Raw genomic sequence first — 24,487 nt, forward strand, 5'->3', positions numbered from 1 at the left:
AGAAAACTCAACCGCCTCCTGCTTTGTCAAGAAACTAAACTCTCATCAACACTCCTTGCGGTTTCTTTCAGTGGTATTACCCTTGAAACAATAAACCAAAAACACCATTTATTTGCCCTGATGTTGCTGCAAAACTTATGACTTTCATTCTTCTGTGGAACATAAAAAGAAAATGCCATGAATAAATGGAAATGGAAATGTGTGCAATCAAGCTCCAAAATTTGAAAAAGCACAATAAAACTGGCCCATATGTATCATCTACTATATTCCTAGTTATCTGAAGTCAAACATTAGGTTAGTATGACATATAGACCAAACTAAGTCATTTTTGATTGAAAATCTTCCTCTAAGCTAAATTAAATATGGGAAACTGAGATCGTTTGAGTCATCATTTTAAAGTGAACTATCATTTAAATGTTGCAGTTTGTGTGTTATGTATGATTTATAAAAGTTATAAAAACTAAGTATCAATTAAGCTACGTTATATACACACAACTCATCCATTTTGGGTTGCAAACATACTGGTTCATACTGTTGAGAGATTCACAAACACTTTATGAGCCACTTTGATTGTTCGATCACAAATGGGACGTTACTTCTCTTGTTTTTTCTCATGACAAACCACACTATAAACGTAGTTCATAGCATACTGCAGACATATGAGGAAAGCAGAAGTGTAATGAAGTGAGGTAAAAGGGAATCATCAGTTCCTGCAGAACAATATGGATGTTAATGGTCTAGCTCTTTTTTAGACACCATATTCTGGTCTAAATATATACCTATTAAACAAAAACGTCTAGTAAAAATTTAAGTACTGTTTATTTACACAAAACTGTGAATATGTCCACTGCTGTTCAAAACAATTTTTTACTGCTTTTTTGATTCAATGAATGCAAGACTGAGCATCTTTCAAAAATATTTAACAAAAAATGTCTTACTGACTACCAACTTTTGAACACTATAGTCAGTGTATCAAACTATGCAATGTAATGTAAACAACCAGTTCAAAATGACACTAACTTAAGGGTTCATCCACACAAAGCCAGTTTTCCCAGTCTGATCTTTTTTTCCTCGTGCTTCTGTAAACATGCCGTGGTCTCAAGAAATATCTGCGTACACATGAAACCGACTCGAAACGATGTAGTATGCCAGACCAGTATGTGGCGCTGTAATTCTCCCACAGAGATGCAATAAAATGGAGAAGACGACTTGGAGCATGCGCATAAACCCTGCGCGCTGTATACAAACCCAACACAACAAGAAAAAGAAAAACATGGAATAAATACATTTATTGATCTGTGTTAATGTTAGTTAATAAAAACACATTGTTTGTTCATGTTGTTGTTGTTGTTGTTACATGACGTAATCATCGTTTCACAAAATATAGGGATTGGCTGTACACACGAAAACACAAGGCTGACGTTTTCAGATTTATCCACTTTGGGACCTGGTTTCAAATAATAGCAGTTTCAGGCTCCAACACTGGATCCGTCTGGACAAAACGCCGATATGAAACAAAATTTTTACATATACAGCTAAACGCATCTCTGTGTGGACGGGCCCTAAGTCTCACAAGCCTCAAGGACACACAGTTCTTGGTGAAGGAAAAAAATATATAAATAAATAAAAAAATAAAGATGAAAATAAGTTTAGTCAATCAAAAATTTCACTCTGTGATTCACTGTGTGTGAGTGAGTTGTTAGGTTGATTCAAACTCATAGTTTGAGACCGATTAATTAAAAAGAACCACAAGAGAGTCATTTGTTCACCAACTGCCATACTCTGGTCCCAGTATGTTTGATGGGCTTGTGAAACCAGCAAGAACACCACATTAGACATTTCTGTCTTTTTATTGCCTTTGGTTCACTCTACAGCCTAATTTTTTTTCTATCAATTTCAAGACATGCTGCAAGTTCAGCAAAAATAATGTCTTATTGTAAAGCCACTCAATAGAAAATCAATTGTCCTTGTTTTGTTTAATGGAACTGGTTCTGTTTAAGAGGGCTAATGATTCCCAACCCTACATTCAGTGTACATTAAAAGAATCAGATTACATCACTATTAAGCATATACTCAAACAACCAGTCTATTGCGCAGTTTAGAAACATGAATTGGCTGATTATACTGGGAACTTTCACCCAAATGAGTCTTTTCATTACGTTGGACTTTCATTAGTTTCATATACGTCCTAATGCCAAATTCCCACAGTGCTTGCCAGGTGTGTGCACACCCCGACACACAAACAGATCGCGAAGGAGAACAGAAAATGCTTTGTGTCGCTCAGCCGTGGAGGCCGTGGAGCGTCACCCTCCTGCCCTCTCATGAGCCAACCTACACAGCGCCCAACCACCTGGTCTCCACAACAACCCTTAAACACAAACAGCCCATCCAATAACAATGCCTGAGCACAGAGGGAGGGGTGTGGCCACACCAGGTTGACAATTTGTGCGGAAGAACACGAGTCAGCACAGGGAAAGTGTGCGTGATATAGTGTATATGTAATGGAGTAAGAGAGAAAACAGTGAGAAGGTGAAGTGCAGAAATGGCCCGTATACCCGATTGACGGCTCGTCTCCTGTTATATAAATAGCCCATATGAAACCGTGAGAGAGCAAATTATTTACCACTATTACCACAGACTAACGGCAGCACTGATAAAAAAAAAAAAAATTCAATTTCTGTCAAGCACTTCCGCTCAGCCTATACAACATACAGCAGTGAGTGGTATGACAAATCTTTTATATATACATATACATGTATGTATGTCCTTATGTATGTATATGTATGTATACAAATAATAAACTTAAAAATACACAAATAATAATAATAAAAAAAAAAAAATAGAAAAAATATTTATGCCTATTTTGTCAAGAACTGTATTATGCGTACACATTTTTGATGCAAAATTGGGCGTAGCCATTTGTAACCTGAATGGCTTCCGGTGCCATTGCCTGCATTATGCTGCTTGATAATGCAAAGTGGTATTAACATTTTCATAAACACTGGTTTGTAGCACAAATAGTTTTACTGTTTCCTGCACTTTGTTATTCTTGTAGTTATTTATCTATATATATATATACACAACATTGGATATTTTTTTGATAAATCAAGTGAATTGTTTACTTTACTAAATTTAATAAATACACTTAGAAACCAAAAATATAAATCTATAATGCAATATAATATAAACTTATATCGGACTCTGACTTATTATATGGCTCATTCATTCAGAATTTATTGTAAAACAGACACACACCTGAGTTGAATTTTCATTGTGCTTTCGCAAGGCATATGTCCAAAAACAAATGGCATTACCATGATACTGTATGTATCCAAAAGCAGCAATACCATGGTATTTTTTATTTATTTATTTTGATTTAAAAGCAGGGCAAAGTGCAGGATTCAAATTCTTACAGATCATAATAAGAGATTCAGCGTCAGCCCACTACAGATGCATCCACAGCCATCTCACTCTGGAATGGCAATTCATAAACCCTTCAAATTAGCAGCTTTAATTGGTGTCTGGGGAGTTTGGGGGAGTTGAGTCCACAGAGAGAGGAAATGACTGCAATTAATAGATTGGGCTATGACTGCAGCTCTGTGAGGATGCGTTTGTGGAGCTTCCAGCTGGAGGAACAAAGTGGGGATGCTTAGGGGAAGTTGCGACATTGTTTTGACACCGTTGGCTAAGCAGGATGTGATGTGCTGGGACGGGACAGGTTAATCAGTAATCTAACAGGGACTGGTCCGGCCTGGGAGGAACAGCTGTTGACTGCGGGGCGAAGTGGGGCACCCATGATGATCTCAGACACGCCACCATGGAGAAATATAAACACTTTGTGACTTAAGACACTGCTCAGCCACACAAAAACTTGTAGGGATTCATGACATATCGGTAACATATTGGTCATCAAGCAAGATTAGAGATTTTATTTTTTAACATACTGGATATTTGTCCACGCTCATTTACCAGATTTTTACATTTATGCTGGGTACACACCACAAGGTAATCGCGGTGATTTTGGGCCGATTTCTCCCCTTCCGACAATCCTAGGTAATGTCCCGATTATCTTGGTGGTTCAAAACATTATCGTAACAGATTTTCCTGTGGTGTGAGGTGTGTTAAGAGTGACTGAATCTGCTCGGAAGAACGTCGGAGGCGCCCCGATCGCGAATCGTAAATATTAAACATGTTGAATATTTACGATCAAAAATCCTGATGTGTGGAGGGAAACCCAGAGGACACCACACACCATAGGTGCAAAATAGTTAAATCTAGGATTTTTTTTCCTCTCATGTTTGTGGTCGCTCACATTTTGGAGATCTTATAAGATTTTAAAAATCTTTTAGTGTGTACCAAGCGTTAGATGAGCTTTTCCACCATTTAACTCTCACAGTTCTCATAGTTCTTCGAAAAATGAAATATGTTAAACATTTACGGCCATGGCCAAAAATAAATTGGTAAATATGATCAAAGAAGGCTGGGAAAGTTGATCTGCATTGTTAATCCTTTTGATATTTTATGAAAAACGAAATAAAAAAAATCTAACCTTTCATTGGATAGTAAGAATTTAAAATGGGGGAAAATATCATTATGAAATAAATGTTTTTCTCAAATACACGTTGGACACAATTATTGGCACCCCTAGAAATTCTTATGAGTAAAATATCTCTGAAGTATATTCCCATTCATATTCACAATTTTGAGCACACCAGGGGGATTATGGACATTAAATTATCCAGCCATGGCTTCCTGTTTCACAGAAATAGAAATAGGAGGGAAAACAAAGCTTAAATTCCCTTAACCATCCATCATAACAAGAAAATCCAAAGAACATATTTCTGATGTGCAGCAAAGGATAATTGAGCTTCACAAATTACTGAAGTGGCTTTAAGTAAAGAGCTAGAGCAATGAAAATGCCCATTTCCACCATCAGGGCAATAATTAAGAATTTCCAATCAACATAAAATGTTATGAATCTGCCTGGAAGAGGACGTGTGTCTATATCGTCCTAATGCATGAGAAGGAGAGTTTGAGTGGCTAAAGATGCTCCAAGGACCACAGCTGGAGAATTGCAGAAAATAGTTCAGTTTCGGGGTTAGAAAACCTTAAAAAAAATAATAATTGTCAAACAGCAACTACATCACCACATGTTGTTTGGGAGGTGTTTCAAGAAAAATTCTCCTAGCTCATCCAAAAACAAACTCCAGCATATTCAGTTATCAGATACGACTGGACCTTCAAATGGGACTGGCTTCTATGGTCAGATGAAACTACAAAATTAGCTTTTTAGCAGCAAACACTCAAGATGGGTTTGGTGAACACAGGGATAAGAAGCACCCCATGTGTACAATGAAATATACTGCTGTATTTTTTTTATGTTGTGGGCCTATATTTCTGCTGGAGGTCCTGGACATCTTGTTTAGACGCATGGCATCATGGATTCTATCAAATACCAACAGATAAAAAATCAATAAGTGACTGATTCTATTAGAAATCTTATAATGGGCCATGTTTGGATCTTCCAACCGTACAATAATCCAAACACAAACCTCAAAAACAACACAATAAAGGGTCACTGAGCACAAAACCAAGCTTCTGCTATGGCCATTCCAGTCCTCTGACCTGAACCCTGTAGAAAATGAGTGAGGTGAACTGAAGAGAAGAAGCACCGTCATGGAGCTGGGAATCTAAAGGGTCTGGAGTGATTCTGGATGAAGGAATGGTGTCTGATCTCTTGTCAGGTGGTCTCTAAACTCATCAGGCATTATAGGAGACAATTTAGAGCTGTTAAACTAGCAAATGGAGGTTTCAAAAAGTATTGAATAAAAGGGTGCCGTTAATTGTGGCCAATGTGTATTAGAGAAAAACATTTATTTCATAATGAAATCCCCCCCATTTTAAATTCTTATTATCCAATGAAAGGTTAGAATTTTGTGAATTTTTTAAATAAAAGATCAAAAGGATTAACAATTCAGATTAATTTTTCAGTCTTCTTTTATCATATTTACCAAGGGTGCTGACATTTTTGGCCATGACTGTAAATGCACTCCAGCCATCCAAGATGTAGATGAGTTTGTTTCTTTATCTAAATAGATTTGGAGGAATTTAGCATTACATCACTTGCACACCAATGGATCCTCTGGAGTGAATGGGTGCCGTCAGAATAAGAGTCCAAACAGCTGATAAAAGCATCACAATAATCCACATCAATAAACAACAATTAGTATAGTAAAATAACAATAATTTATCAGCTGTGTGATCTCTTACTCTGATGGCACCCAATTACTGCAATGGATCTATTATGCAATGATAAATGTATTCCTGTTTGTTCAAAAAACAAACTCATCTAGAGCTTGGTTGGCCTGAGGGTGAGTACATTTGCATTTTTGGGTGAACTATTCCTTTACTGTTAATGTTTAAAAAAACGAATTTGCAAAATATATACGATTTTTCATACTGTACATTATAATAACATGATGGCAAAATTTATTTTAACTACTGATTTTATTTTTTAGTATTATATTTTAATAGAATATTAATAGTATTAGTCAGAATTTTAAAAAGTGCATCCCCTATAATAATATAAACAAAATAAATCACCAAAAGTGTTCATATAATTAAGAAATCCAGGTCATGAGTCAAACTCACCCCAAAACATCTGCTGTTACATGGATTCCCCTTTTCTTTAAATGACCATTAACTGCATTTAGAAATATAAAGCAAAATTGCACAAAAAGCTTGCGAACAGCAGAATGGAGCTAGTGGGTCTGTGCCATCGAAGTGACAGGAGAGTGCTTCGTATCATTCATAATTCACATCATCAGCATCACAAGCCTTTTACCATCGTGCCACTCTAGCAAAGCAGCTCTGAGACACACCATCGTCCCTTTGCCCTTTAATCTGCACACTCAAACATCTTCCTCCTAAAATCGCAAAGGCTGGATTTGTTCAGTCAGTTGTAACTCCCTGCAGAAGCTAAAACACCACACTGCCATTTCAAAACATGCCCTCTGCCCAACTGAGCCCCTCTAAATACATGCATACTGTTGAGGGATGAGTTACAGGCACTGTTAGGACACTAGACCCAATAAACTGAATGTAATAATAATATTTTGACTTCATTTGTATTGGAATCACTTACATTATTGTGCCATTCAGTCAATGTTTAAACTGACATTCATCAGGACTGAAAGCACTGTTAAAAAAACAAAACAACAGTGGTGAGGAAAATCTATTTCACTTCTTTAAATGTGTGTGCAATTAGCAAATTTTTCATGGCTACGTGTTTTTTTACACTCGTCAAACTTTGTCAGACAAGGAGGTCATTTCTCACAGTCTGACATCTGTTAGGTTAAATAATTCGCAGTGCTGGTATTCCTTTCCTCCATTGTGACGGGATCGTGCAAGAAGCAGGGCACTAAGCGCATGCTCTTTTGTTCAAGTACAACAATCTGCCACTGAGAGACTGTGTTACATATTTAAATAAGCTGCCGTCAGCATGCCTGGAACATTTGCATGTCTTTCCTCATATCCCCACTCCTGCATTAAATCACCTCCTGTGTATGTGCTTCAAACCTAAATCCACTATTGTTTTATGATACTGCCATATTGTTTTAACAACAATTAATTAGACAACAAAGCCATTATTGTTATTTTTATTATTATTAGCTAAATAGCGCTGATTAAATATTTACTATTATTAATATTATTATTTACTAATAAATTTAATAGAACAAATTAAATAATAATAATAATAACAACAACCTCAACAAGGTTGTTTTGCAACCGAAAGTACTATATTTTTCCACTTGAACATTGGGACTGCAAATTCAGCATCGCCCCATTTTCAGCTGCAGGTCTAAGACTAGCTGCTCTCCCCACCCACTGTGTTTCTGTCAGGCTGGGGCATTCCTGGAGCAACCAGCCCATGACAAGAAGACCTAAATGAGGAAATGGTGCTTACTAATGTGTCAGAAAGACCTACATAGTACATTCTGCTTTGACTCGGAAGTTGGCTTTATTGAAGGTACAGTTCTGCCTCTCAATTCCACAGGGTGCTTTCTCATGACTTCTGCAGACCACCTCTGCCCCAGCTTTTCAAAGGGTAATAAGGCTAAAAGGTGGCGAGCCCACAGTCTTTGTACCCTTGCAGGAACACGTATTAGCATACAAAAAGAGGTGAGTGAGCTGCCTCCTACATTTCTAAAGGAATGGAGGAAAAAGTTGGACTTAGGAGGGGGTCAAACTCCTGCGGTCACCCCGAGCCCGAGGTTTGTTGACACCAACTCCAAGCCAACCCAGGGATCTGCATTCACACTTCCAAACTCGGTTGAATAGTTTTGAACCCAGAGGAGCCAAAAGCAATAATTACTTTATTAGATCAAGTGAGGAGCTGCAAGCTCAAAGGGAACACTTTTGCTCGGTTTACCGCTGTATCAAATTTATGCATTTGCCTTTCCGTGCTAGTTAATTAGCATTTATGCTAATAGTGATGGGAAGTGTTCAGCGATAAGTTGGAAAGCAGGAAGGGGGAAGTGAATCTAAAAGAGGAAAAGGTGTTTACTCAGATAGTGAGACGCAGTATTCAATGTATTTCCATTTCACATGCAAATGCTAATGGAGTCAATGGAGAGGTCGGCAATAACAATGCTTGCAATTTGATCATATTTTTCAAGGTTTCAAGAAAATGTAAATACCACAAAATGTGTAAAAAAAAAAAAAAAAGTATAAAATGTGTTTATAAATTGACATTTTTCATGTAATGATTCATCTCAGTAAAAAATGACGGTAACACTTTACTTAAAGGGTTAGTTCACACAAAAATGAAAATCCTGCCATTAGTTACTCACCCTCATGACGTTCCAAACCCGTCAGACCTTCGTTCATCTTCGGAAGACAAATTACAATATTTTTGATGGAATCTGAGCGCTCTCTGACCCTCCGTAGACAGCAAGGATATTACCATGATCAATGCACAGAAACGTAGCAAGGACATTGGTAAAATAGTCCATGTGACATCAGGGATTCAACTGTAATTTTATGAAGCTACGAGAATATTTTTTTTGTGCGCAAAGAAAACAAAATTTATTTAACAATTCTTCTCACCGAGTTACCGTCTTCCGCCATTTTGGAGAGTACCCCAGAACGTAATCAACATAATCAGCATTGTTTACGTTCAGTAGACAGTAACTCGGTTCAGAGAGCTCTCAGATTTCATCAAAAATATTTTAATTTGTGTTCCGAAGATGAACGAAGGTCTTAGAACGACATGAGGGTGAGTAATTAATGACAAAATGTTCATTTTTGGGTGAACTATCCCTTTAAAGCCTTTATGTATAATGCATTATAATTATTCCTAAGGTGCGTTGTAATAGATTATATCTTGTCAAATAATTAATTACAACTAAATTTAAAATGCATAGTGTAACAATGAATTGATAAGTGTCATGATGTATAAACTGTGGTTACAATTATTCAGGAGATTGTACAATGCATTATAAGCTGCATTACAAGACATAATTAATGCTTTAAAACTATTTAATAATGCATTACACAAAGGCTTTGAGTAAAGAGTTACCAAGATGACTAAAGAATGACTGACTCTACTGTAGATATGGAAAGCTTGAAGATATACTACTTGAGCTTCAATTTAGCATTTTCTGATACACAATGAGATTAGACTCAAACACCATATTTTTATAAGCCAGAAACATCTACACTGTCAAGACACAAGAAAGCTATATAACTTTCATATCGCTGTTAGCAACCAAAATCCTAAGGATGAACGATAAATCATCCTGTTATTTAAAAAGTCAGTAACATCACCTTAACTGATGTATACTTGACTCAATATGACTGGGTTAAACCCATGAACGCCTCACTGTGTTATATCATTCTGAAGTCAGTCAAACCATTACTTACAGTACATGGGATGGCAGCTACACATCTGACAAAGTCAGTGCTCAACCAACCCTTTGATTGAACCAAATTTTAAACAAATCATTGTGGAGACTGCACTTAAAGGTATAGTTCAACCAAAAATTAAAATTCATCATTTACTCACCCTAAGGCGTCTTTACAGAGCTGAGTTAAGGCTGCTATGTGCCTGCTGTGTAAAGATGCAATGCTGCAATAAAGCCAGACTAAATAATGCCTGCTCAGCCCCTAGGAATCAGATGTAATTGGTTGTGTAAGTGCATTTAAGACATTAAACTGTGTAAAGACACCTAAATACCACTTCAGAAGCACTTCTGTGCCACCCTTGCAGTGCAAATTTGGCAACAGTTCTCATATGACTTACTTTCTTCTGTGGAACATAAAAGAAGATGTTTTGAGAAATATCTCAGTGTTTTTATTGTTCATACAACAGTAGCCAAAACTTTGGTTGTCATGATACTTCAAAATATCATATTTGGTGTTCCGCAGAAGAAAGTCATACAGTGTTAAGTAAACAATGGCAGAATTGGCATTTTTAGTGACCCATCCCTTCAAGTAAGAAAACTTACACTGGCATAATATCAAAACCATTTTGGACAAAGAAAAACTCAAATGTTTAAACAAAATCTAGTCTAAATGGTAAAGCGGTTGCCTTCAAACATTAATCAAATTTCCTACCGTCTTCTGAAAGTTCTCCAACAGCCGGCTCAGGAGAGGTATTTAAAATTTGGCTAATTCGTCTTGACATGGACAGCAGAATCCCTGAAAATGATTGAGAGCTCAGCCCCCGTCTGAGCGGTGGAGTCTCAGTACGAATTTCGCTCCCCAGTTCAGATGTAGATCTTAAAAAAGGGGTCGAACTGCGAGATAACCAGTCCCTCTGAAGATTAGGATGCTCCATGAGGACACCGCAGTTGGTGACCCTCTGGGGGTCCGGGAGACTGTGGACCCTGGAGATAGGAGGATTGGATCGAGCCATACTGCTGCTGCTTCTGGACCATGTCAAGCTCTGTGTGCGCATGTCCTGTCCAGTCAGGTTCCTTCTGTCAATTGTGTCCAAGGGCTCCTCGGGGGCTGAATTTGAACGGTGCTTTAGCCAAGGCCTGCTGAGGAGACGCCAACGACGAGCGCTCTCCTTGCCAGACGAACAGCGTGATGGATTCCTGTTTGACCCCGTTTTCTCCTCCGATGTCGCCTTCCGTGGTAAACTCATGGTTGATGAGGAGAGAAAAGCTAAAAATGTTTAACGATATCAAGAAGCAGGAATGCTAACAATTGCATTATAGTCTCATCTCGATGAGCTAGGCTGGATCTAATCAAGTTATCCGAGCATAATACTCTAAATTTGATGCCTGACATAGCGGACAACACCGTCCCCAAGACCTCCTTGAAGAAACATGCTGAGCAAATGTGTCTCAGCGAGAGAGCAAGACATCCACTGGTGAGCCACCACTTCCTGGATTATGGGTTGCTGCTAGGGTTTCTGGGAGGAAATAGGTGTCAGATATATGTGTGCACAGAAACACTTTGCCTCACTATCCAATCAGCGCATGTGCTGCCCATTTAGTGGCCCCACTCTGTGGTTGGCGCAACACTAACCGTGAAAGTAAAACCGGAAGAACAAAAAAAAATAAAAATGTCTTCAGGAGAATCTGGTTCATCAGAGTCAGGTAGAGAGAATGTATGTCATACGGCTTCTGTGCTGCAAGTATAAATTCAGGGTAGTGATGAAGATAACCATTTTAAAAATAACTGCAAAGTGTAACTTGCAACAAAAACAGAAATGCTTTCACTGAATTAGACAGAAAATGAACAGTAACTTGAAGGGATTTTCCTGCACTCCGTTGTGCAATAGAGGGAAAAAACATCTCAGAAAAACAGAACAAACATGGAAGTTTCATATTCTGGATAACAAAATGGTTAGTTCTGTTTGGTCTGATAAGCTCTTAAATATTGCTCTTGTCTGTGTTCATGATGAATCACAGCTATGATATCCAGTACAACAGCAATTTGATGGTGTGAAGATCAAAGGTATTATACAAAAGGAGACATGGTTACAATGGATGTCATTTTGATCTTGATTACATGATGCGGTTGATAAGCATGTCGGCGCCACCTCAGTACACCCACATCTGTACAAAAGCCCAATGAACTCAAGAGCAACCAAAGAACCAATAAGAAAGTTAAAGAAGAAAATTCCTTCCAAGTCTGATCTTTCAATGCTGATAACTAAAAAGGTTTTTATTGTGACAAGGTGAATCAGAAACATTACAGGTCTTACATTCCCATACTTTTAAATAACCAAGCCACTGTAAAAACTATACGTCCTTGTGTCACGTTGAAAAGAAACATACCGCAGGTCAGCAGGACTCCCTGTCATATGCCAGATTTTAGTCTTGGGCAGTACATTTCCAGAGCAAAGGATTTAGTACAGAAGGTCAAAGCTGTGAATATTAAAGTCGACAATCTCTGCTGAGATTTACCATGTGCATTATTGACTCTTCTGTAGATTATGAATAAAACTTGACTTACAAATTTATAGAAACACGTTTTCTACATCACAGACAAATATATTGGAATTAGATCTACTGAGCCCATCTGGCTGATTAAGAAAAGTGAATTAATTCCAAATTCTACCAACAGCCTTTTAAATGAACAATGTGTATTGGGATGTATTGTATTGGGACTGTTAGTGCATGTCGTTATTATCTATTACATTGGCCACTCTCCCCTCTATTATCAGTATCAGCTGTTGAAAAACTCCACCTATCTCAATTCATTGCAAACTGTACCACACACACTGTATAAAAGAAACTCAAGTTTGGTCTCCTTGTTGCTCAGTGCGAGTATTTTAACATGGTATAATAGATGATTGAGTAAACGTCAGGTGGAGAACAGACGTGCAACTTGACAACATCTGTGTGCTATTGAACTTCACATCATTCATCTGGTTGATGCAGGTCATTCATACACGGCAAAGTACTAAATGCAAGTGAGCGAAAGAGTGCTGAGATAAAGTCACGTTCACACTACATCCGACATCCATGAGCTTCTATTATTATACTATGTTCAGAAGTCAGAGAAGCAATTTCCTGCCTTTTGACGCCCTGCGAGAGTCCAGTCTGGACAGTACCAATTAGCACCCTGTTACAGCCATCAAACAAGTTTTGTGCCTGGAGGCAGCGCATGAAAGCAATCATTAAACACCAGTATCCCACTCCACCGCTACGAGCGTGAGATGCAGATAAACGCCATTATCAACAGCACAATCTGATCTGAAAAAGACCAAAGGTCATGTTTCTTTTCAGTGTTTCAGTAATTCTTCTACAAAGCAAATACGGTTCGACATGTAGGTCATTATGTCTGCTTAAAAGAAGTGCTAATGCAGGACTGATAACATTTGATGAGTTGACATTGCTCAAAGCTTGTTGTCCTATCCTCTCTCTCTTCACAATCTCTGATCAGCCATCGCCTTAAAAAAAAAATCCACCAACCTCTGCAGCAAAGGAGTACACGTCTGACCACAGGAAGTAATGACACAAGGCCCACAGCTACACCTACCACCACTTTGTCGGAGTGATTTTTTTAGTTCTACTATTTAGTGCAGGAGGAAACCAGGAAGGACAGGGCATGTACGCACACCCCTCTCCTAAAAATAGTATTAGGCCCTACAAATCTGTCAGAAAAGTATCAGGAGAGGGCAGAGGGGACAACATGTCACATAAAAAACACAGCGCATGAAAGTTACACCAGCGGTTTGAATGCACTGTTACTGATGATAAAGATAACATAAAGATCATGAACCATATTATGAAGACATGAATCATATTATGACGACCCGACAGTTTGAACCATTGAAATGAACCAAGTCTGTAATTGAGTTTGGATGTTTTGTCATTTAAAAAAAGAGGCACTATTAAAACATCCATCTTAACACTCCCAAACTTGTAAGTTTACAATAAAAAAAAGAAATCCCTGAAAAAAAAAAAACTAATTGCATGAAAAAGCATATTAATGATATTCATGATGCTGCTAACTGTTGTATAATTATATTGTGAATATCTGATGGAACACCCAGCCCTAGTTCCTGGCAACATCCCATTAGTAGAGTAAACACACAGACATGGACCAATTCTTCCATGCATTTATATCTATCAGCAAGGACAGACCCCCCAGAAACTGAGGAGTGTGTATTTTTAACCCACACATAGGTTAGTGCTCTCGCTTTGACTCTTAAGTAGGGGAAATCCTGCCACCCCCAGACATCACCCCAGTGTGGAGGCTGAAAAAAACAAAAAACAAAACTCTCCTCCTCCGTACAGCAGGCCCAAACGAGCATCAACAGCAGCCCGGATGTAATGTTGCTTTCAAAAAACAATCTAAGAAATGCTCGGACTTGGAACCCCAAAGGCATGAAGCAGATCAAAAACTGATAACAGAGGAAAAGACATGTAAAAGAGATAGTTAACCCCAAAATGAAAAATGAAATTTAGGCTACTCTCTCATGTCATTCCAAACTTGCATGCCTTTCTTCTTTGCAACAAAATTGAGGTGTTTTGAAACATGTCTTAGTGTTTTTGTTCATACAATGAAAGTTAAGGATCTCCAATGTTCTTCAAAATGTCTTTTTTTTGGCATTTATACAAGCTTGGAACAACATGAGGCTTTGCAAATGGAGTGCTGCAGGGATGACATACTTTTGTAGGCCAAAATCCGGAAACGATTTAGCATTTTGGCACTTTCGGTTCCATCGTCCTGAAGCCTATGTTTTTTTTTTTAATGGGTTTGGTTAAATGCCTGAACTAAAGTCCGTGGTTAACACAAGCTCAAGATATTTCCCAGTTTTATTCTATGACACAAAATAAAAATCCCTTGTGATTTATTTTAAGCTTTTAAAAATGGCAGTTGCTACCAAGTGGCTTAATGGGACTACTGAGTTTGTCAGGGACATTAAATAATCACATTAAACAAGTAAACTCATCTACTAACTTTTACAGTCTCAATGGGTTTATAATCATGCTGTTGCAAAATATTTTAACTCAATCTTTTTTTTTTTGCTTTTTAAATACAGACTGAAAGAGTTGTTGGAAGCTTAATGATGGTGACGTTATAGCCTGTTTAGCTTTTTATTTCTGACATTCGATTGTGTTCAAAATTCATGAAAGTTGTGTTCATTTGTGAAGATTATCATGATAAACATGTAAGATACATAATTGTTTGTCATCTTTAGTAATTCAAATACCAAAGAAAAAAATAAAATCAATGGGATTTGGTTGAGGGAACCAGACTGAACTTCTGGGTTGGCCTACAAAAACTCGTCATCACTGCAGCACTCAATGATGACAGAATTACATTTTCTATGTGAACTCACTTTAACATTTTTATTTCGATCTTACTAAGAATAGCCCTTTACATTTGAGAACCAAGAGGAAAATTATGACTGCTGCCCTATTGTTTGTGCCTCAAAGACTCTTTAAAATGGGAAAAGGATGTCAGGAACAAGATCTTAACAGACTGAGTGGAAACACAAGACTGAAGGTCTTGTGCAAAATAGATGAGATGGCCCACACAAAACCTGGAAAGACATTTCACAGTGATGCACATGCACAAAACAAGACTGACAATGCATTTACAAAAAGTACACAAATAGATAATGTTGAAAGCAAACGCAACGGCAAACATACACGCCCTGTACACATAGGCTACCTTTAATGTCTTAATGATGCAGACGTCTATTTATGCGAAGGCGCCACATCAATGGGGCTTATCTCAGACTAAGCGATAGGCATTTGAAATCTTTTATGAAGTAACCGTAGAGCTTTTTCACTTGTGGTACTGTAGCTGTACATTAGCATGGTAAAACTCTGGATGCTTCTCACTTTGGTCAGTCAGACTCAGAGGAGCCCGCAGCGCCTGACCCCATTTAACCGTTCTCGATCAACGAATCAAATGGGGCTTTCAGAGTTGCCTAATATCCTTAGGGTCTGCAAAGTGCATGAAACACACTAAGGGAAGTCTGATTTTCTTTAGACTTTCATTCGTGCTCTGTTCTCTTTTGGCAGCTTGCACAGCATTGCTAAGCAGTGAAGTGTGATCTGTGACTCTTACCAGTCATTTGCAGAGCAAACAGTGCACAACACGAACCTCTATATCAACAAGACACTCCATAACAACCGTCAGGCTGAAACACGCAATTTCAAGATTCAAAGAGTAAGACCTAACCGTCATTTCTGACAGAACTGCCTGGCACCCACATTAGAGATATTGTCTGTGATGGCTCACTAAAGTGAAGGAACAGTGGTTTTTAACTGCTTTTGCTTTCCGAACCAGATTTTACACTGAATAAAATTGGCAACCAAAGCAAATAACCAAAATTGTTCCAAAATTGAACCTAAAAACCCCCTTCAACCATCAAAATAATTCATATTACCATGAACAAAAATATGCACAATGAACATAATGAGCTGAATACAAAAACTGCACATTCTGATAAGGCATACATAAGTAATGCAATTTCCTTTTTTTAATTTCTCAAAAATAGATTTCCTCAGAACAATCAATGAATTACATTGATTGATTGGATCCAATGATTGGTCAGATCTGTGTTTTATGCATGGAAATCCTGTAAGCAGCAAAAATATTAAAATAAATAAAAACATAAATTGGTACACTACTATAGTTCAAACGTTTGGAGTCAGTAAAAATTTGTATTAGTTTCCAAAAATATGTATTAGTTTCCACAAAATAAAGCAGCGCAACAATTTGATAAGATTGATAAGAAATGTTTCTCAAACACCAAATCATTAGAATGTTTTTTGAAGGATCATGTGACATGAAGACTGGAGTAATGGATGCTGAAAATTCATCTTTGCCATCACAGAAATAAATAGCTTTTTAAATTGTCAAAATAGAAAACAATCATTTAGAATGAAAATATTTCACAATTTTACTATATTTATACACTCTTGATTAAATAAATGAAGCCTTGGTGAGCATAAAAGACTTCTTTTAAAAACATCAAAAAACATTTGAATGGTAATGTTAATTATTACTATTAAAAATACTAACTATTAAACGCAGAAAATAAAGCCTATTTTTTAAATAAAAAAAATCAATACATTTTTTTTTTTGCATTATTATTAACACTTCCCTTTTCCAATTATAGGTAGCCTACTAAGGGTGTGCGATATATATAGTTTTTGCGATAATATCGTAATTGCTGTTTTAACGATGTGCAATTTGACATTTTCGAGTATTTTGCAAAAACCAAACAGAAGTCTAGACTAGGAAGCGTGCGCATTGAGTGTTCTTTCAATGCATGATAATAAAAATGCATTAAGAATGATCACAAAATTGAAGATATGGGGGCAGAAAATGTGTGTGTGTGTATATATATATATATATATATATATATATATATATATATATATATATATATATATATATATATATATATATATATATATTAGGGATGCGCGCGGTATACCGATACTGGAAAAATACCGGTATATATTATATTTCAAACGGTACGATATCATAATTTTGCTCAATTCGGTATTTCATACGCTGCTGTTGCAAAATGCACCTGTAGGTGGCAGTGCTTCCCAAATTGCTGCGCAACTGGTAAATGTGACAACAGAACAACGCGATGGATCAAACAGATGAAACTCAGCGCACCCAAAATTAATAACTAAAGAGAACAGTAGAAGTGAAATATGGCATTACTTTGGATAAAAAAGAGATGACAAAGGTGAAGGAACTGACCTTACTGCACCTGTATGCAAGCGTTGCTATAGGCCTAAATCATGTTGCCACAGGAACACATCAAATCTTTTTAAGCATTTGTCGCTTGCTCATCCTGATCTTTTCAAAGAATTAAGAGATCGACAGGTGAGTGCATCATTCATAAATTCAGATTTGATTTGACCTTTTATTTACATCTGATCAACGGCACATTCAGATGTAATACAGTAAGCGCAAATGTGCATGTGAGACACGCTAGAATCAATGAAGTTTTGGTCACGTAATGCATGCACTTGCATTTCATACAATCAAATTTTAATTGGATATGAATTGAGCAAGAGTTTTGCTATATTAATTTTAGTATCAATGATATTTAGGAAATGTTTCTGACGCGCTGCCGACCGCTAATATGAAGCAAGTGAGAGAGTGAGATTTATATTTAATGCTTTTTCTTTGGTTGAGTCTGAAATCTGAAAACAATCTGAGAGAGAGAAATAATAACATGATTTTGAATATTACTTTGACTGTTAGAATAACACTTTACAATAAAGCAACATTTGTTGCATCAATTGTGCAACTTCAGTGCTATTTTTTTTCTTCAAACTTCTTCAAAATGAAACCTATGTTTCCGGTAGGTTTTTTTTTAGGAGACATTTACTTTGCACTGCGTGTTTGCACTGAAAAGATAAGATTTGAATATATTTTCATCTTATTACTTCAGTTAGCCTATTTTTTTTTTTCTCCAACATCAAAATGTATCCTATGTTCCCTTTAGGGTTTTTGTTACAGTTTGATACAAAGGTATTAACATATGAATCTGTTTTTATTATTATTATTAATAATATTTTTTTTTTAATTCACTTATCTTTTGAGGCTGGTTATTTGTCACCTATGGTATCGATTTAGTATCGATACCGAGGTACTACATTCTGGTATCGTACCGAAGCCAAAATTATGGTATCGAGCCATCCCTAATATATATATATATATATTTCATATGGTTAAAATCACATGAAGAGTGCAGTTTTTTTCTTCGAAAATAAGCATGATTACAAATGTGATATTGATTTTATACAACAGTTCAATAAGCAATATATTAAGAGTAGACACCATATATTGCCTGTTTTTGCTCCATTTCGCCAACAAAAATTTTTTCCAATCAGCTACAGCACTGTTTTGCGTCTCTGAGCAACAGGAAGATGTTGTTTCATTCCTGAATAAATCAACCGTTTAAATGATTCGTCAGTCGCAATGACTCACTTGTTAACAGTGACTTGCTGCCAATTACTGATGAGTTTAATTTCACATTCAAAGTATCTTTTCATTTTAAAATAATTCAAATATCAGCATTCGATGTTTTATGTTTAAAACATAAAAACATTATGCATTTGTCACTGCAGGTTAAAGCACTCCATGTCCCTCTGAGCTGCATTAAACAGTGTGTAAATACATCTAGATGCCACTTCAGATGCAACTTCTGCAAAGATTAATTTTGTTGATACTGGTTTCACTTGTTTGGTAACAGCCTAAATGTCTTATTATTCTAATTGACTGATTAAATGTAAAAATTTGATTCAAAAGATGCACACTTTTAGAAAAAAACATGGCTTTATTAAAGGTAAAATTGCCCATAAGAAGTACAAATTAATTTAAACTTATATGAAAAGATTAATTTCTATCACTGATGTGAACTGACCACACAGAATATGAAGAATATCAAAAACTGCAGCTGTCCACGGTAGACAGATATCAGCACAATAACACACTCGGCAAAATATCGTCTAATCATCGTTATCGAAAAAATCCCCAAAAATATTGAGATATTTTCAATATCGCACACCACTATAGCCTACTATGACATAAAAAGTATTTTATTAACTGTAATGTGAAAAATATATATATATATTTGTACATATGTACAGTATACACCATATTTATTTACTACACAAAAAAATTGACTTTAACTATTGCATTGCAGAAATAAGATTTTTTTTTTTAATATAATGATAATCAGTAGGAGAAATTCAACCAAGGACAAAAGGATTGCAACTGCTGCCATCATGCCCACTACAAAACAGCAGCTACACCTACCAACCATCCATCTTCCAGAGGAAGACATGCAAGAGAGCACACACATGGACACAGCTGGTGTCGACCAATCAAACGCTAATGGGAGGGGCCTTGTTATGCATCATGATGTCATTCAGTCCCTCATGCTTTCCTCAAACAAGCCAGCTAAAGTAAAGCATTGTGTATGAGAGACATTGCGTTATATGTGCTTATAGTGGACTGAGCAAACCATACGCTGAACCAGAGCTCTATAGTACTGCTCCAAATTTATTGGAACAAAGATGTTGAAATCCCTTCAGGCTCCATGTTTACATACGCCAAGCCTTCCTAAATAAATGCGGTTTACTTAAGTGTACCTACAAAACCAAACGGTAAAAGCTTTAGAACAGACTAACGTGAAGGTGCTGCTGAGGGCGAAATCTAAACGCCGAGTGCTCTGGTTCCTGTGAGAGCATACCAAATAACCTTGGCGTCACATGAGTCTCTGTCAGTAACATGAGATTGGGGAAGTCAGAGTGCAGCATGGCTTTTATTATCCATTTTATTCAGGCATTTTTGCTCAAGAGTGGTCACGGTGAATCAGAGCAGACAGGTGGAAAATTACCATCTAGGCTTTTACGATGAGGAAGTGGCTACCAAATATGAGCAGTCATCAATTATAGCAGCGCTGAATGTTAAACAAAAGAACCTGAAGGTTTATCTTGGATCAGACTGCCTTGTCTTTCTCATGTTCCTCCATCCCTTATCGTTTCCCTTTGGATATCTTACTCACTTTCTTCCCTGTATCTGCCAACCATGTGTATCTTTATCAATGGCAGGTGTACCATACAGGCCAGGGAAGATATACTTCCCTCTTGACAGCTTGGCTCAGATCCTTCCAGATGAGCGGAAGCTTAAATGATGCGTTTTTGCATTCGACTTGCTCACCCGTAATGAATCACATCCATCAAAGGGCTGTGATAAAACACACAAGTTACATTAACCCGGGGCAAGAGAGCATTTAATTAATAGAATACGCCGCTCAGAGGATACAGCCCGACCTTGAGCAACTTTAATGAATTATCAGCGAATGCACAGCTACACTGGATAAATACAAATTGAGGAATATTATAATTGGATTGGCCTACTTACAGGAACAGATGAGTCTCATTCCAACCGTAGAAATTCAAAAGGCACCAAATCCTCAGTGCATTTCTAATGCGGAGACATGAGCTGGTTAACAAGAGGATGTTGTTTAACCTTAGGGGTGTTATCGCAATCAAACCAATTAAGCCAATCAATTCTGACAATCCATGAGTCCTAGGGGGGAAGTAACACTCCTGTATCAGAGTCTTTAAAAGAGCAGGCAGGAAGCACATGCCACCGGTCTGCTGACATGCTCTAATCGATAGCCCAGAGTGGCAGGAATTCTTTCATGAGATCTCTTGCACGTGGAATTAATGTTCAGATGGGAGAACACAAGCTGCAGAGGTTATCGGGGTATTGAAATTCCCCAAGTCATTTATAAAGAAAAAAGTTAAAGCAAAGTTCAATTATATGCATAATAAGTAGCTTATGATTATGAGGGTAACAAAATCATTAGTAACTAGAAACAAGCCAAATTTCAAATCAAACTCAGGAATCAAAACAAAGCTAATTGAACAGCAGCAATAATTTAAAAGCAGCATTGCACAGCATTTTCCCCACTAAACATTTTATGCTGAAAACTACACGAAAAATGTCACATTAAAGCAATTCATATTTCAAATATTAAAAATATAAAATGAAAACATATGTAAAAAAGTTACAAATCTAAAACTAATTTTCAAAATAAATATTATTGTTTGTTTATTGGCTTTTAACACTGAAAGCAACTAGGCTATTTGCACGGCAAACACATGGGAAACAATTCAAGACATGCAACATAAAACTGAGACATTTTAATATTATTTAATATACTGTATATTTAATTATAATTAATACATGACAGATTCTAAAAAAAAAAAGCAACGGTGAAAAAATTATAATTAATAAAATGTATTTGGTTACTTTATTAAAAATTTAAATGCAATTTTTTATTTTTCATATAAATTTTAATTTTTGATGCACTAAATTTTTTTTCATTTTAGTGCATCACTGTGTGAGTGATATTGTCCAGATTTTCATTATAAAAATGAGTCTCAATAGGGAGATTGGGACCTCAAAGTGAAACAGAGGGATCTTGTATCATCCTGAAAGGGTTTATTTTTATATTGCATGACTACTTACCAAATAAATAAAAAATGAACATAAAATATTGATAAATTACCTTATTTTGTGAGAAAAGACCCCAGAGTATTACACAAAATATGAAACTACTACAGCTAGTGGTCATTAGAGAAAAATATTTGACCACAGAATGCCATGACTGACAAACAAGTATCAAGTCTTCTAGAAAATCATGTAGTAATAAAAAATACAGAGCATTATAATGTTCTTCACCATCAGGTTTTATGGAAAGACTAGGAGCAAAATGTTTATCCAAGAATGATCAGGAAAACAGGAAAGGGGGCTTCCTGCGTTTTCAGGTAACGCCTGGAATCCCAGGACATTGTCTTCCAGCCACTCAGTCTCCATGAGTGAAAGGAAAGGGTGGAGAACTGACAGATACCTGCCTTCGTCTCCTGGGAAACACCAGACGGCCGCACTCTTGACCCTCAAAACATTCCCCCTTAAAACCAAAGCATCACTCCAAAAAAAGTATTTATCCATTTATTTATTTAACACAGATGACATGCCCAGAATTATCAGTATGTTGTTTTGGAAGCTCTAAGGAGACAAAGGCACCTTTGAACCAGCCTTGGGAGAGGAAGCAAAGCAGGCGGCCTGGTGCATCAGAGTCGAGCATGTGAAACTCTTGTGACTACAGTGAACTCAATTCAGGACTCTCCAATTAAGGGGCTTTTCAAACTGAACGTTCAGCACCGCAGGCAACTCACCAACACGCTGATGTGGAGTACCTGGGCACTGCATCAAACTAGATGAGGAACTTGACTAGACAGCATGTGTTCCACACAACTCATCACTCTTTGTGACAGAAACCACTGAAAAACTGTCATTATCCCAGTCGGTTCCTCAAGAGTTAGCGGTAGAAGATAAGCTCCTCATTTTCCCCGTTTCCAGCAAACCTTTAATAAGCTTAGACACGAGAGTCTTTCTCTAAGTAAATGACAAAGTGAGTATTCACAATCCGCATTAAACAGGGCCTAATCCTTATCTATAAGGTGCTTAATAGACTGAAAATCAGGGATTAATGGAGAGCCAAGTCAAGGACACATTTAGTCATTTAAACTTAATTAAATCTGACTTTGCAATTGAATTTTGGACAGAACCTTGGATGCAGAAACTTAAAATTAGAGATCGCTGCTGCTCTACTGATCCATAGATACACAGCTCACATTGGCCAACATGAGGGATGTGATTCATTTATCAATATCAAAATTGGATATGCACACTAAAATTAAAAGTATAGGGTCAGTCAGTTACACTTTTATTCAGCAAGGATGCATTAAATTAACCAAAAGCGACTAGACATTTATAATGTTACAAAAGACTTCCATTTGAAACTAATGTTGTTCTTCTGAACTTTCTATTCATCAAAGAATCCTAAAAAATGTTATCACAGTTCTCACAAAAAATAAACACCACAACACTGAGAAGAAATGTTTCTTGAGCACTAAAACAGCATATAAGAATTATTTCTGAAGGATCAACTGTTTTACTGTATTTCTGATCATATAGTCTTGCAGTCTTCATCTCAAAATTAATATCCATTTTTCAAACAGTACTTCCACATGTTGCGATCAATGTGTAGAATTAACAATAGTTTCTTAGTGTTTTAGCTTTTCATTTATATTTGACAAAATAGTGTAGAATTTTAATATTAACTAAAAATAGCATGAAAACAATTATGTTAGCCAGAATTATAAGCAGTGTATCCCTAACTTCAACAAAGATCAGCGGCACGGGAATCTGACATCAGCCTAACTTGCTAAAAAAGGTAATACTTTAGTATAGGGACCAATTATCTCTATTAACTAGATGCTTATTAGCATGCATATTACTAGTATATTGGCTGTTTATTAGTACTTATAAAGAACATATTCTGCATGACCATGTTCTACATCCCTAATCCTACCCACATACCTAAACTAAACATGTTTCTAATTATTAATAAGCAACAAATTAGGAGTTTATAGAGGCAAAAGTCGTAGTTAACACTTTGTTATAGGGCTGCACGATATTGGAAAAAACTCACATTGCGATATTTTGTTTTTCTGCGATATGAAAAGGAAGACAGAAAAAGAAAAACCCACCAGATGCATTTATTAGCTCTATTTGAAAAAAAAAAAAAAAAAATCAATGACAGGGGTGATTGAGTAAATCAGCATAGGAGATGATGAAAATGAAATAAACAGTGCTTTGTATTTTTAAGGCAAGTCTAACAGTATTCAGGTACAGAAATTGAATAATCAAATGTAAAATTACACTGCACTAAATTAAATCTAATAAATCTGTGTTAAAGGTACAAAAGTGATTTGTTTCTGTGTTTTGTTGTTTGATTAACATGACACAGAAAGCAACAGGGACATTAAACTGCTGTTATTGTTATCCTCTTTTTTTCTCAATTGTTTACCTTCACCTAAGACATAAGCAATTGTTTTTTACAAGGATACTAGCAGAGACATGCATTTTGACAGTTTCGAGCACGTGTCAT

General features: G+C 36.6%; 1 protein-coding gene across 3 annotated transcripts in view; it reads right to left on the reverse strand.

The window, feature by feature from the left end:
* Window positions 1-24,487, reverse strand: part of LOC306881534 (ras GTPase-activating protein nGAP-like) — a 75,951-nt gene that overhangs the window by 46,976 nt on the left and 4,488 nt on the right. Inside the window, exon 1 of one of the 3 annotated variants that reach the window (XM_079435692.1) lies at window positions 10,618-11,402. The exons of the other annotated variants lie outside the window; for them this stretch is intronic. Within the exon in view, the coding sequence (XP_079291818.1) occupies window positions 10,618-11,152 (535 nt within the window). The 5' untranslated portion in view covers window positions 11,153-11,402. Of the gene's footprint in view, window positions 1-10,617; window positions 11,403-24,487 lie in introns of those variants that run through there. 3 annotated transcript variants of the gene reach the window in all.

The sequence above is a fragment of the Barbus barbus genome, assembly GCF_936440315.1.
Source record: "Barbus barbus genome assembly, chromosome: 15".
NCBI classification, from domain to species: domain Eukaryota; kingdom Metazoa; phylum Chordata; class Actinopteri; order Cypriniformes; family Cyprinidae; genus Barbus; species Barbus barbus.